This window comes from Barbus barbus, assembly GCF_936440315.1.
Source record: "Barbus barbus genome assembly, chromosome: 12".
NCBI lineage: Eukaryota > Metazoa > Chordata > Actinopteri > Cypriniformes > Cyprinidae > Barbus > Barbus barbus.
The window spans coordinates 15,036,333-15,051,970 of record NC_136740.1 but is presented as its reverse complement, the minus strand read 5'-3'; the positions used below and the strand labels follow the sequence as shown (position 1 = coordinate 15,051,970).

The 15,638-nt window shown below is 37.5% G+C and overlaps 1 protein-coding gene across 2 annotated transcripts in view; it reads left to right on the top strand.

Annotated features, from left to right (window-relative positions):
* Positions 1 to 15,638, top strand: part of LOC306878453 (nectin-2-like) — a 69,694-nt gene that overhangs the window by 38,994 nt on the left and 15,062 nt on the right. The window contains exon 7 of one of the 2 annotated variants that reach the window (XM_079430824.1): positions 5,134 to 5,157. The exons of the other annotated variant lie outside the window; for it this stretch is intronic. Within the exon in view, the coding sequence (XP_079286950.1) occupies positions 5,134 to 5,157 (24 nt within the window). The remainder of the gene's footprint in view (positions 1 to 5,133; positions 5,158 to 15,638) is intronic. 2 annotated transcript variants of the gene reach the window in all.

The following is a 15,638-nucleotide window of genomic DNA, read 5'->3' as shown; positions in this document are numbered from 1 at the left end:
ATCTTTGTTGACACAAAGGCAACAGATCTCATATCTCAACAGGTTGAAACTGAACCAAGAGCACACTTTGCAAAGGAGGGGGGAGTGAAACCGAAAGAGTTGGTTGTGTCATAAAGGTATTCAGCAGGCAGAATTCCTCTCGGTGCTGCTGTGTGTGTGTGTGTGTGCATTAGCAGGTGACCCTTATAGAAATGCGCCTGTTAATATAACAACAGACGTTTTCCTCCAGAAGTAGCTGTGCCCTAGATTCCGTCCTTTTCCTCCCTTTCCCTCTCTTTCTCTTTCAGTTGACGGGGTCAGAATCTCGGTGCTCCTGGCACACTTGTCACTGTCGTTAAAAGTTGGAGGGTTTTTTTCTCGGCCATTTAGCCATCTGTCTGCTCTAATTGCTCTGAGTTGCAACCTGGAGTGAGGACCAGCTGCCTCTTTCCTCTCTTAGTTTGTCTCTCTCTCGTCCCACAACACTAGCTGAATGTATCATGATAATAGCCTTATGTTACTGTGTAATGGTGTGTTCCACTTGTCCTGAGATACAATCATGTCTTAACACAGATGTGAACTTCAAGGTGCACTCTGTCATTTTTTTCCCTCAATGAAAACGATTCAGCCTTAAAGGGATAGTGCACATAAAAATTCCAATTTGGTCATTTACTCTCTTGTCATTCCAAAGCCGTATATTAGGAAGATTTACAGCGTTTAGTCAATTCACTTTCACTTTCAGAAAATGTTTAAAATGATGTGAGAAGAGATTCCAGTCAGATCAGTACCTTAATTAAAGCAGAGATCACATGACCAGAAGAATACTGCTCGCTTCATCTTGGTGAATTTAAAAGTAAATTTAGTATGGATTACCACTACTAGCGCATTTCTACAAAACCGTTACACTATTAGAAAAAAAACTACTGAATGTCATTATAGTATATTAAAGGTCTTACCATTGACAAATTCCTTTTGCAGAGCTCTTGAAAGTGATTTTTTCCCTGCCTTTCAAATCACAGGATAATCAGTAGTAGGTATGTCCAGTAAAGCCATCATCTGTATATCTGTATCTGCTACAATGACAAAAATATGTTTTTTTTTTTGTATCCATATTCTAATAGAACCAGATGTGGGTTTTGGGTAATCCATAAGTGCATCAAAACTATATTAAAATCCTGTTTTAGATAGTAACTCTATTTTATTCAATGTACACTAACATTTAAAAGTGTTGAAAAAACAGAAATGTTGTTGAAATCCAGATTAACATTATACATGTCTTTACTGTCACCTTTGATCAATTTAATGCAACTTTTTAATTACAAATAAATACATTTGGTAGTGTAATTAATATCAAATATGTATTCTTCTTTATTACAACTAAATAGTAATAGTTATGCTAGGCATATTTGATATATGGAAGCTATAAATGGAATTTAAATTCAAAAGCAAAGATTCTGAATTACTGAGAAGCTCATCACATGCTTTCTGTCAGAACAATACACAGACACGACAACAACTTGCCTTTTGTTAAATAAAACCGTGTCATATCGCACCCCCTTGAGGTTTAGGAGTTCACAGTGCTACGAGACAGCTGTTAGAATGGGAAATTATGTCAGGATAAGGAAACGCAGTGTTATTTTGGGGCTGTGACTGAGAGTATATGCCCTGTCGTTGTCTGCGTTCATGATATCATGCACCAAACCCCCCACCAAAAACACACACACACACAAAACTGTTTTTAGCGCCATCACATTCCTCATACATGAATGTGCGGTTAATAGCAAGCGACGAGTCTGGTCCGAAGGCTCTATTTTTATTCCCTGTCACGGAGAGGGATGGTTTAGGAAAGATGAAAAAGCGAGTGGAATGAAGGCCCGAGTGAAAAGCGAGGATGCGCTGGTGTGATTTGGCCCTGAAGCCCTGACACTTCCGTCATCTGTAGTGTTTCCGTGAATTGGACATGTGTGCGCACGCACCCGCGCTCAGTGGGAGATTGGATTGACCCGCGTTGCCCTGAGCTGTCAGGCTGTGAGGATCGTCTGGTATCCCTCGTCTCCCGTGGGCACCCGGAGGCTACGACATTACACACAGATAACAGATGAATAGATAGATTAGGCCCGACGGGGGTTCTTCTGGTGGTCTGTCTGACCTTATCAATAGCTTTGATTATGGATGATTGATCAGTTGGTATTGGAGAGTAATTCACGCTCGGTTTGCCACTCTTCCGTGATGGAGTTGTTACCGCGGGTAGAAGATCCAGTGACCTTTTACACACACTGACATTTAAGTGAAATGATCGGTTGATGGTGGCGTGTGTTAAGAGGGGACAGAACACATAATCAATCAGCAGGGATGATGATATAGACTCGATCTGACAGGTAGCCATAGTAACACCAGCACTCTGTGTGTTGACTCTGTAACCATTATCTGCTCTCGGCTCTTTGTCTCGCTCTCTATTTTTCTCTTTCTGTCAGGTATGCTCCTTCAAGTTCCCACTTATGAGTCGTGGTTATGATGAGATGTGCATTCAAGAGCTGAAATAAGTGGATGCAGTGGCCAATTTCATGTCTCCTTGTTTTTCATTTTTTTTTGTGAAACAAAATGAAGCAGAAAGGATGCACATTAGGTGTATAATTGATGCTTTAAGCATATTACACACACACAAATGCACAGCTTACCCTCAACACATCTGACAAACTTTACCTCAGCTACCATTTGGAAAGTGCTTAATTTATTAATTCTTAGAAATTATTTTATGCAATAGAAATTTACTAGTATGCATGATATATATTTTTAGACTTGATTTGACAAATTCAATTAACTACAATGTATCATGTTTGTTCACAAAAATATTAAACAGCACAGCTATTTTCAGCTAAGAAGAAATATTTATTTAAATCAGCATATATGAATGATTTCTGAAGGATCATGTGACACTGAAGACTGGACTAATAATGCTGAAAAATCAGCTTTGCCATCACAGGAATAAATTACATTTTAAAATATATTCAAATTGAAAAGAGTTATTTTAAATCATAATAATATCTAACTATTTTTACAGAATTTTAATAAACACACTTGGTGCACATAAGAGACTATTTTTTTAATTTTTACTGACCCCAAACTTTTAAAACAGTGTAAACAGTTTACTTTGACATGCAAAACAAATTTTTTTTTTTTTAATATTTTATTTCTGGCGTTGTATTGTGGTTATATTTGGCGTTTAAGTGGGAGACAGAGGAGGTAGGATTGGGAAAGGTCCGTGAGCTGGGACTCAAACTCGATACGCCCGATGTGCAACTGCGCTGTATGTCGGCATGCTGCCCGATGCAAAACAAATCAGTTTTTAGCATAAAAAGTGCTTAACATTTTTCTCATCTGCATCTATCAAGACAAGCTTTATATACTGGCCTTTCAGAACAATCATGTGAAAAATATTGCACATGAAACATCTTAACCCGCTCTCCTTCAATTTTCTGTGACTCTAAACTTCATGAACAGTAGAAAACTGCAAAATAAATATAGTCATCATAAGTACATAAGTACAGACAACAAGACCAATACCAATTTGCTTCCGCCACTATTCTTAAATTGACACACCCTAAACTCAGAAAGTCAGAGCTTCCAGAAAAACCCAGTAGCAATTACAGCATTATAGTGGCATTCCTCTCATAAACACGATCGTTCTCAAACAAATAGAAGGCAGCAGTAGTCCTGGCCTCCTGCTGACATTGGGGTTGTCACAGGAAAAAAAAGTCGTAGACTTGGAAAAAGTCGTAGTCTCTCACTCATTCTGTCCCCTCCCCTGAGAGACGGCCCACCTGCAAAAACAGAGTGTGAGATGAAAGGAGGACGACTGTTTGTGTTCAGTGCATTCTGAACGGACACACACACTTTTCCCTCTTCCAAAAGGCAAGCGCACATTGCCACTCTTGTTAAATGATACACAAAGCACCCCTCTCATGTACTATTCCACACACCGAAACTGCATTATATTGTATATCTACAAGCAAGATTAAAGGAATGATTAATCATTTACTCACCCTCATGTTGTTCCAAACCTTCTTTCATAGAACACAAAAAGAAAAAGAAATCAAGTCTACGCTGGTCACTCTTTCCAATGCAATTACAGTTAATAAGGACAGAAGCTTTTAAGCTTCAAAAAAGGCACCATAAAAGTGTTATGAAAGTGGCCCACAGGTTTAGTGAGCTATATAATAGTCTTCGAAGGAGTCTTTGAACTGAATCAGTCCTACTAATTATTCTAGTGTTTCAAAAACATAGCTCACTGCTTTACTACCATGGTACAAAGCTTTGTTGGAGAAATCAACTAGCGGATTCCCGTTTACATCATACTCCACTTTTCTTATAGGTTACTAGAACACATTCACATGTGTATTCTTCAATAACGGCTCGTTAATTCTCTTGACAAAATAAAAGATGTAGAATTAAATTTGTATATACAGTATGAGGAAAGAAATATATAGACTGTGGGGAAGTCGTGGCCTAATGGTTAGAGAGTCGGACTCGTAATCGAAAGGTTGCGGGTTCGAGTCCCCGGCCGGCAGGGATTGTAGGTGGGGGGAGTGAATGTCCAGCGCTCTCTCCACCCTCAATACCACGACTGAGGTGCCCTTGAGCAAGGCACCGAACCCCCAATTGCTCCCCGGGCGCTGCAGCATGGCTGCCCACTGCTCCGGGTGTGTGTTCACGGTGTGTGTGTGTGTGCATTTGTTCACTACTCACTGCTGTGTGTGTGCACTTGGATGGGTTAAACGCAGAGCACCAATTTCGAGTATGGGTCACCATACTTGACAATACGTCACGACTTTACTTTTACTTTTTAGATTGTACTGTTAGCTTGCTTATTTTGAGAAAGAACATGATCTATAAACTATGCTGTATTTCCGAACTTTGTGATGCTGTTTGCATTATGGTTTCGGGAAACATTGAATCATTGGACTGCTAACCACAAATCTTGTGACCATATTTGTCTAGCAATGCTTTTGGGAAATGCATCCCAGATAGTTTTTATGACTCAAACCAAACTGATTCATTTAGAAGAATGATTTCATGATACTTTATAGTTTTTTGTGGCCTTTTTGAAGCTTAAAATGTTGCTTAAAAGTTAAAATATCTCCTTCTGGTCCACAGAGGAAATTAAGGAACAACATAAGGGTGAGTACCTTAAACAATTTCATTTTTGGGTGAACTATCACTTTAACGATTTGAAGACCCATTACTCTTTTTCTTCTCCTCCTCCTGTTTTCTCATCCTGTTCATTTGCTGTTCTTATATCACTGTCTGTCTGCAGCTCCTCCCATTTCTCACCCATCCCTCTTTTTCTTTCATTTTGGAGAGGTTGTGTATAGTGATGAAATGATGTGGATGAATGAGTGTGGGGTGCTTTGAAATAATCCATCTGACAACCCAGCAGAGCACGCTTTCTCTTCTCTCTTCCCTCATCTTGGTAATTTCTGCAGCTCCAGTGCTGCTCACTTCTGCTTGACTAGCTCAAACACTCAGTCCAACCATTCCACTGCATCCACCGTTATCCTCCACGCTAAACAACTAGTCCAGACATACACCCCACTGCTCAATATCACATCAAAACCATCCACTGCACTGAACACTTCACTGCCCAGTCCAGCATCCAGACACGAGGACGACTGTGCATCACAATATCAAAGGCATGGTTAGTCATTTTAGGGTAGCTTATGACTATTTTTTGTCATTGAACTCGTACTCTTCATGTTCAAAGGAATAGTTCATCCAGAAATCAACATTCATTATTTACACACCGACATGTCTGTTCCAAACCTAAATGCTGTCATTTTTCATGTGGAACACCAAAGATTCACACTGTTCTCCATAAAGAGACACAGTGACCAAACAAAAGAATTATACACACACTACTGTTTGAAATGTTGACGTTGGGCGAGGTAAGATATTTTATGTCTCTGAGAGAAGTCTCTTATGCTGACTAAGGCTTAATTTTTTTCATCAAAATACAGTTAAACATTGTGAAATATTATTGCAATTTTAAATAACAATTTTCTATTTTTAAATATTTAAGCAGATGGCAAAAAGAGACTGTATGGAAAAAGTAGTGCAAAGATATATATATATATATAAAAATTGATACAAATATTATATTCATTTTTAGGTATATTATTACATTTTTCAGATTTGCAAAGATATATAAGATTTGACTCCATCCAAAATGCCTTGAACTACACTGATACCTAATTGATCAATTTTCTCATCAGCCTGTGCATTGTTCATATCTTCTGTTCTTGGATCCATTTAGAAATATATCACGGTTATCCTTGAACTGCATCAGACTGCAGTGCGTGAAATTAATGGCTATTTTGATCTGAGCAGAATTTCATTATTATATTTTGTCTTAGGAACATAAATAGGTTAATGAGATGCAATCAACTGAGAATCCAGATGTCAATATTCAAAAAGTAGATTAATTACCTTCTAGAACTATTCTGTACTTACAAGACTGAATCAGTGATTTTCGTTCATCAAATAATTTGCATTCACATTAAATTACGGTGCTGTGGTAACTGGTTACATTATCCTCAAGAAAGGTCACATTCATTAAAAGTCGTCTTTTGTAAAACATCTGAATTAAACAGGTCCATCAGGTTTATATACATTCATGCCACCTTCAGAGAATCCAAAAGATGGTGTTTAAAATGCAGGTTGTTTAGTTTAAACAGTCTACACTTCAACAGAATTTATTTACAGCTCGTTTCTACCACACAATCTTTTCCGCACCATCAAATAATGGGTCTGCAATGATATGCTGCACACCACTCTGCGTATCTATTCCACAGCACAATACTCAAAACATCTCGTCACCCTTCAACGCTCACACACACAGTCCACTGCATGAGCCATATTCATGGATATGATTGTACTGGATGACACGTCAGCCGATCTGCTTCCCCGTAGAGTCAATTCCACAGCCCTTGTGATGTGTATGTGGATCACACATCAAATGAAGCACCGATGGCTGATTACAAAAATGTTGTGGGCCGGTAATGACGAGCTGCCCTGCACAATCTGTGTGATTGGGAGTTTTTATGTGCTCTGTGAATGTGTTAAAGAGAGAGTTCACCCAAAAATGTAGATTCTTTCATCATTTCTTCACCCTTATGTTGTTCCAAACTTTCGCAACTTTCTTTTTTCCAACCTGCGATGAAAACGAATGGAAACTATGGACTACCAAGCCCTGACAATGACAAAAAAACACACCATTAAAGGGATAGTTGACCCCAAATTTAGATTCTTTCATCATTTATTCACCCTTATGTTGTTCCAAGCTATTGCAACTTTATTTTTTCGACCTGCAATAAAAATTGACAAAGACCACGGCCTATAAGCTCCAAAAAAAAGGACAAAGAAGCACCATTAAAAAGAGTTCACCCAAAAATAAAACTAGTTAATTATTTATTCACCTTAATGTCATTCTAAATTTTTGCGACTTTCTTTTTTCTAACCTGCAATAAAATGGATGAACCACAGCCTGCCAAGCTCCAAAATGGACAAAAAATTGACACAATTAATGGGATAGTTCACCCAAACTTTTAAATTCTTTCATCATTTATTCACCCTCATGTGTGTCCAAACTATCGCAACCTTTTTTTCCCCCAAACTGCAATGAAAATTAACGTAAACTATGGACTACCAAGCCCTGAAAATGCATCATTAAAGGGATAGTCAACTCAAAAATGAAAATTCTGTTATCATTTATTCACCTTCATGTCATTCCAAGCTTTCGACAAAGACCACAGCCTACTAAGCTCCAAAAATGACAAAGAAGCACCATTAATGGGATATTCATTAATTAATTACCCTAATGTCATTCTAAAGTTTTGCGACATTCTTTTTTCTAACCTGCGATAAAAATGAGGGAGCACTGATAAAAATGATTTTGTGGTGAAGTAAATACTACAGAAAAACAAATGTAATTTCTACATGAAATAATTTAGTTCAGGCAAGAATTAAAAAAGAAGAAGAGTAAATTCAATATTAGTACTCAATTTAAGCTCGTAGAATTTAAAGTTTGAACTTATTAGTATATTTTACTTGGAATTGTTTGTTATTTTTACAAAGATTGTTTAAGTAAATATCAACGTCATGATCCCGTTGTTCCCATCATGCACTTGGGCATGAATAATTAATAAGGTAATTTTTTTGGCTGTTTTCGAGATGTATTTACACTGTTTTATGGTTGCTTTTGTGCTTTGGTTAGGTAACTTGCTGTTTTGTGACATCTGGAGTTGACCCATCTATACTCAAATACTATTCACTGATTGTCACCGTCATTGTTTATCATGTGCCAAATATTCAGGTCTCTGTGTTCATTTAGTTAATAATTATATTGAATCAACATATTACCTAACGAGCTGTCTACTTGCTTACGTACATGACTGTAACTTAACCACATGCTTTAGGCTTTTTTTTCAGTGCTATGTAGTTTAAAATGTACAAACTGTGACAGAGTGAAATTTACCTGAGTTTTGCTGGGTGAACTTAAAATAATTAAGTAGAAATTACTCATCAAACTCTACCTGGCCACATTAAATTTACTTATTTCCTTTGCTAATTTTACAAAACTTAGTTAAGTAGATTTTACTTAATTCCGTATTTAAATTTTACTTTAAAAATACACGTGCAAAAACTTGCAAAATAAAAATTAAGTGAATTTAACTTCTTGTTTTTTTCAGTGAGACTACAGTCTGCCAAGCTCCAAAAAAAAAAAGCACAATTAATGGGCCAGTTTACCTAATAAGTACAATTCTATCTTCATTTACTTACCCTCATGTCGTTCCAAATCTTTTGTGGATATTTAAAAAAATGTTTTAGTGTTTTTTGTCCATACAGTGAAAATCATACAGTTTTGGAACAACATGAGGGTGAGTAAATGATGAAAGTGAAAAAGTGAAGTGACATGTGGCCAAGTATGGTGACCCATACTCGGAAGTTGTGCTCTGCAATTAACCCATCCAAAGTGCACACACACACCGTGAACACACACCCGGAGCAGTGGGCAGCCATTTATGCTGAGGCGCCCGGGGAGCAGTTGGGGGTTCGGTGCCTTGCTCAAGGGCACCTCAGTCGTGGTATTGAGGGTAGAGAGAGCGCTGTACATTCACTCCCCCCACCTACAATCCCTGCCGGCCGGGGACTTGAACCCGCAACCTTTGGATTACGAGTCCGACTCTCTAACCATTAGGCCACGACTTCCCACAATAGTGATGACACAATATTCATATTTGGGTGAACTATCCCTTTAAATGGAGTCATGTCTTGTAAGGCAGGTTGAGCTGGAGGGGAAATTCAGTAACACTTGACCTGTTTCACTAAGTCACGGAGAAAAATAGGAGGGAACATGGGGGAGAAAGAGAGAGACACCGAGACGGAGAGAACTGTGAACTGTCTGTGGTGGGGCGAAGTCAGATGAGATGTGAAGGGGAAAGCAGAAAGAAAGAACAACAGCTGGGAAGGCCAGCGGACAGAGAGATGACACTGCTCCCCCCTCTCTTTTTCCTCTCTCGCTCTCCTCTCTTGTTCTTCATAGCCTAGCCTTTTGCCTCTTGCTCTCTCTCAGATGCCCCTGTTCTCATCTCATGTCTGCAGCTGGAGAGGGCAGAGTTAGACCGCTCTACACACAAACAGTCCTGCTGCTTTTGTGGAGCGGTGACATGCCAGCAACCCTGTGTGATCGCAAAGCTAACCTGCCGTGCTCTAATGTGTGGTTGTGTGATGGCGGGTACGATTTTGCACTCATTGATGGGTAAGGTACATGTAGTGTCAGCCTCAGATGGCACACTCACGACTGCCCTCAGCATGTTCAGCGACCGTCCAGTCAGATTGCCTGACAACAATGTAGCTACAGTATTATCAGTCCACCAGGAAACAAAATTGTGATTTAATGTACTATGTTACTATGAGCCCTTGCAGGAAGAAATTATTTCAACAATTTAATGTACTGTATTAGTTGGTCGATTGTGTGTGTGTATATGTGTATATATTTATGATTTTGAGAAGTTTCTTATGCTCAACAAGGCTGCATTTATTTTATATGTAAAAACAGTAATATTGTAAAATATTATTACAATTTATTATAATCTTTTTCTATTTTATAATATGTTATAATTCATTCCTGTAATATCAAACCTGAATATTCACGAACCATTACTCCAGTGTTCAGTGTCACACAATCCTTCAGAAATCATTTTAATATGCTGATTTGTGTTAAATAAATATTTATTATTATTATTATATCAATATTGAAAACAATTACACTGCTTAATATTTCTGTGGTAACCACAATGCATTTTTTTTCAAGATCAGCATTTTTGTAAAAAAAATTCGAACACTATAAAAAACGTTACTGTCACTTTTGATCAGTTAAATACATCTAGACTCTATAAGAAAGATAGATAGATAGATAGATAGATAGATAGATAGATAGATAGATAGATTAATTAATCTCACAATTAATATCCATTTAATATCCATATACACTGTTATGTTGCGATGCATAAATTTACTTAAAACTATAAAACTGTTGAATTTTTTTAGTGCATTATTTGTTTTGTTTTGTCAAACAAATTTAACAACCATAACATGAAAATAATTTCCGACTTGTTAATAATTTAATAATTAATAATTTAATAATTTCTCGGTATGTTAGTAAGAGACAGATTTTGATGTGTATGACTGGACAGTGCTTACTCTATCTAACTGTGGTCATGGCCAGAGCATTTCAGACTGAGATCCCCCAGAATGCCCTGCAGCCCAAACAGAACAGGGTGCTCTGCGACATTCAGTATTTCAGAAATAACTCCTCATCAGGCTTGACGGCCGCTCGCTTATTTATTCAGCAGGACTTCTAGAGCTTCAAACAAACACACACTCGCAATCCGAGCTGAGCTAAATCGCACAAATGTCAATCTGGATCAGCGGGCCGTCCAGAAACAGTCATGCACACTCTTCCTCGCAGTTCAGTCTCCTGTCAGCGGTTTGCAGACGCACTGGACGCTGGATAAATGTCTCGTTTCCAGTTGTTTTAGTTTTTATAGGGCACATCTAGCCATAGCTTCCGGACTATTTGAGCTGCTAACCCATTTCTTTATGGATATTAAAAGATAAGGCTTGTATGTGCTGTAGGCATTAAGAATCTGACCTTTTCTGTTAAAGCTTGAGCCTCAGGACAGGAAATACTGGATTGTATGCTTTGTATAAACTGGTTGGGGTGGGTAGTCACTTGCAGGAGGATATTAGTTTCGGTAGTCAGACATTCCGGCCTTTAGTTATGAGAAATTTAGCACATTTCTTTCAATTCTCTTCCAGACAAAGATAAGATTCATTCATGGACAATTCGTCTTTGTCTCTGAGATCAGACATAAAGAGAATGTCTCAAGTATTGAGTCATTATTTGGTCGCCTTTCAACCATTATGGCCCAGATGATTATCAGAGCTGACCTGTAGCGCCACGTTCCTGCCTCTGGCTATTGCGTTTGCAAAAAGTCACATGACCGGGTAGCTGGCAGCAGGTGTGGCAAAACAATTATGGCTTTATAAAAGATGGCCTGTTTCCTCATTCCTCTCAAATAATGTTTGTGCTGAGGCACTTGTTTGTAGGCCAGTCTGAGATACATTAGTCATTAGGCCGATAGCTGCTATGGACCTGACATTTCCAAAAATGCAGTTTAACCTTAAATAAACATATAAGCTATTTGTTAAACACTGACATGCCATGTCGACTCAGTGTTGTGAATGCCTTCATGGCCTACATAATCAGCTTTGACAACTCTGACAGCATTTTCTGACAAGAACTGGGGGAGAACATACTTTGGCGTGTTCGCCAAAACACATCTTAATCTCTTTCATTGCTTTCATATTCATAAAAAAAATTATTTTTAACTAAACAAGAAATGTTTTGTTGACCTTGTGTTATTTTACACATAATTCAGCATTTTTAAAATGGCCATCATCACAGTGATTATTTTTTAATCATAATTATTTGTTAATACTTCACAAAAATGTCTCTTTATTGAGTATTAATTACTAATTTGTCATTACTGTGATTTCTAATCAGAGATATGTACATCTGGAGTGTATTTGGAAAGATCTGAATTTTCTTTGTTGAACCTACATTTGTTGACATAAAATAATAAAATAAGATCAAATATAAAAGTATCCTAAAAAGGTTTTCTAATATGTAACATATATAATATGTTATAGCATTATTTATATATATATATATATATATATATGTGTGTGTGATTTTGCTTTGTTGAACCTATATTTATTTCTAATTTATTTCTTACAAAAATATATCAAAATAATTTGAATTACAGTAGAAAACAATAATGTTTCTAGATAGACAGACAGACAGATTAGATAGATTATGATTAGATTAGCTTATGACTTAATATTAGTGTTATCAGAATTGTCAAAATAAAATAAAATGGTTATATGGTTAATGCTTTATATAATACATTTTCTCTTTTTTTTTCTTTAATTTGTTTAGTAAACAGCTTACATTCACCTTTAAAGGAAAAGAAAGAAAGGACATTTTCTGCTATGATACAACGTTTAAGCAAATTCAAACAAATATCAAACTAAATAGTTATTAAAACACCTACACCTATAGTATACCCTTTGTTATTTTATATACGTAAATCCTATAGTATTTTATGTTCTATATTTTTATATTCTTTTTTCAAAAGTTTTTCACCCACACTAACTATTATTTATAGTTTAAAATTTTTTTTATCATTACATCCATTTTAATCACATTACTGAAAATATCTCAATAGTACCAAATATAAGAACAAAAGTGAGCACATTTCTTATGGTACCAATAGATCTATTCTCATCAATATTGATGGCTCAGATATTTAACCAGCACACACTTTTAAATATCGCAAATCAACAGCTCTGTTGACATGCCTCACTGAACGCCACTGATTTGTCTCTGTATATTAGATAAAGGGAGAGTTTGAGGGAGGGAAATGAACTCTTCATGAACTGGACAGACACATTGACTCAGTGTTTGTCGGAGTGTCAGTGGACTCATGACAGACTTCACTCATATGCATCTCATCTCTGTTTCTTTACTAAACACTGCATATTGATCTGCTGTCACTCGAGAGAGGGTTGCCATGACATTACACTGACAGATCCACCCTCTCGTCTCCATAGCAGCTGTGACAGAAGGGTTTGTGGGGTGTGATGGTCAGATGCACAGCTTCTCATGTATGTGCATGCAAACAAACATGATGGGACTAATATAATATATGTCCTGATTTATGAGATGTCAGGGCCTTTAACACATAGCTTTTATCGGCATAGTGGTCTCGTGAAATTTTATGGAGAGCAGATCTTTATGACGCTAGATCAGCTTTTGATTTATGTTTTTAGTTATTGAGGTTGTGGTGGTATTTGTTTCGGAGAGAGAGTGGACGTTAAAAATGGGACGGTGTTAAAAGCCACTGATGAAATCATGCTTGAATCCATAGTAAATTTGGCCCTTGCAATGAAAACATCAAATGAATCAGATCAAATGATTGCTTAATTAACTTCATCTAAATTGATGTGCTGCATTCAGAGCGAGCTGGGAGTTTAACTCTTGCTCGGCTGCCTAGCAGGAGTCATATCGTTCAGAAACACATTTAGAAACAGTTCAGCTGGCACAAAAGACAAGACTAGTGCATTGTATGTGCAAATAAATTGCAGAAAATCAGCATCGGCCATTTCTTCTGTAGATTTGGACTGGATTGACAGTGCAAGAACAATATAGTACAACAAAACAAGCAGAACACATTCTATGCTGTGCAATGGGCACAGTGTGTAAAGACTAAAATGAGATGGCATGGGACTCTAAATGACACATTTGACTGACAGTTCACAGGTTGCACAAATAGACTACAAATCAGACATACACTGCTGTTCAAAAGTCTGGATCTTTAAGATTTTTAATGTTTTTAAAAGAAGCTTCTTATGCTCATCAAGTATCTATTTAATAGTAATCAATATTTTTTCTAAATGTTTTTGCATTTACTTTTTATGATTTTCTTTTACAGTTATCATGAATTAATAATTCATAAATACCACTATGTTTGGGCAGTCGCACCACATGACATTTTACAACCTGCACCTTGTCATTACCAGGTCAAATGATTTGATACCTTAGGAGACTTGCCAACCTTGACACAGAGGGTTCTTCTCTATGATATAGTTTTATGTTTTTCATTTTGGTTGCACTGCATGGCTTTGATTTGTTGTTTTCAAATATTAATAAACAACAAAGCAGTTTCATTAAAAAAAAAATTTTTTTTAATTGAAATTCAAAATTCTAAATGAATTTCAGTTAAAAAATTAAAAACATTCTCATCACAGAAGAGGTTTACTGAAACCACTATATATACACAAATTGCATTTCTAATGCATTTCTGAATACATTAATAGATATAAATGAGTATCAAGTCACTGACCCAAATAATAATACAAGCAAAAAATACATTCAGTGTCACAAAGAGTCATCTACACCCTTTGCATAATACATGTGTGGAAAGAATGGACTGTGGGTTTGCTGTGGCTCTTCAAACACAGGCAGACACTGGTCTTGGCTTGTGTCTGTAACAGGCTTTCAATAGTCTGCTGTACTGCTCTGTCTTGTTGTTCTGATTAGTGATGATGACGATAGTCATTTAAGCTGCAAATATAAGCTGCACGCATACTCGCTGTCTCACACACAGATAGATATTATAGAGCAGTGTGTTTACTGGGGCCGGGCCAATAGCTAGATGAGCAATAATTTCAAATAATGAACGAGAGAGAAAGAGCATAGCATTAATCAATGCGGTATAGACTTTACACACAAAAAATAACACCCACCCGCCCTGCGGCATCCATGGCAGAAAAGGACAACATGGACGTCTGTAATGATCATTACTGTCCTCCTTTTTCTCTCACTTTCTCTCTTTCTCTCTCCCAGTTCATTGTTATTTTTATAGCAGATAATGGAATGAGTGTTGTGGCACAGGACAAAGCCGCAGATTCCCTTGTTAGGTCGCAATAACTCATTCACATTAAAGACTTTTTATCGGGAGTGTAATTAAAGGTTTTGGGCTGTTCATATACGGCTTCTGGAAAACAGCACATGGATTTTGGTTTGGGCTAAACGATGCTTTTTGGCTGCACGATGCTGGTAGAATCTCAGATATTCAGGGATGTGTGGGGTGTGTGGTTGTTGGCTTTGGGATGCTTCGAATAGCTGGGTTGTGTAGGGGTGCGTTCGCTCTGGTTAAAGCCGCTGTGTTGGGGCGACTTTGGAATGTGGCTGCAGACTGTGGCGGGAAAACACAGCAATTACGACTGTAGCAAGCATGAATGCTCACTAATGAAGCTGAATAACTTCCAGCTAACGAACAGGTAAACAAATACACACACATCAGTGAACACACGCGCTCACCCAGCGATCAGGCCCCTGTGGCTGTATGCGGCAGTGTAATTGGGGTAATGGCCCGGTAATCAGGAACTGGTTGGTTCAGTCGCGAGGCTGTTTAGGCCATGGGCAGGCGCCTTAAACCACGGCGCTCTAATACATCTGCATCTCTAAACACGAG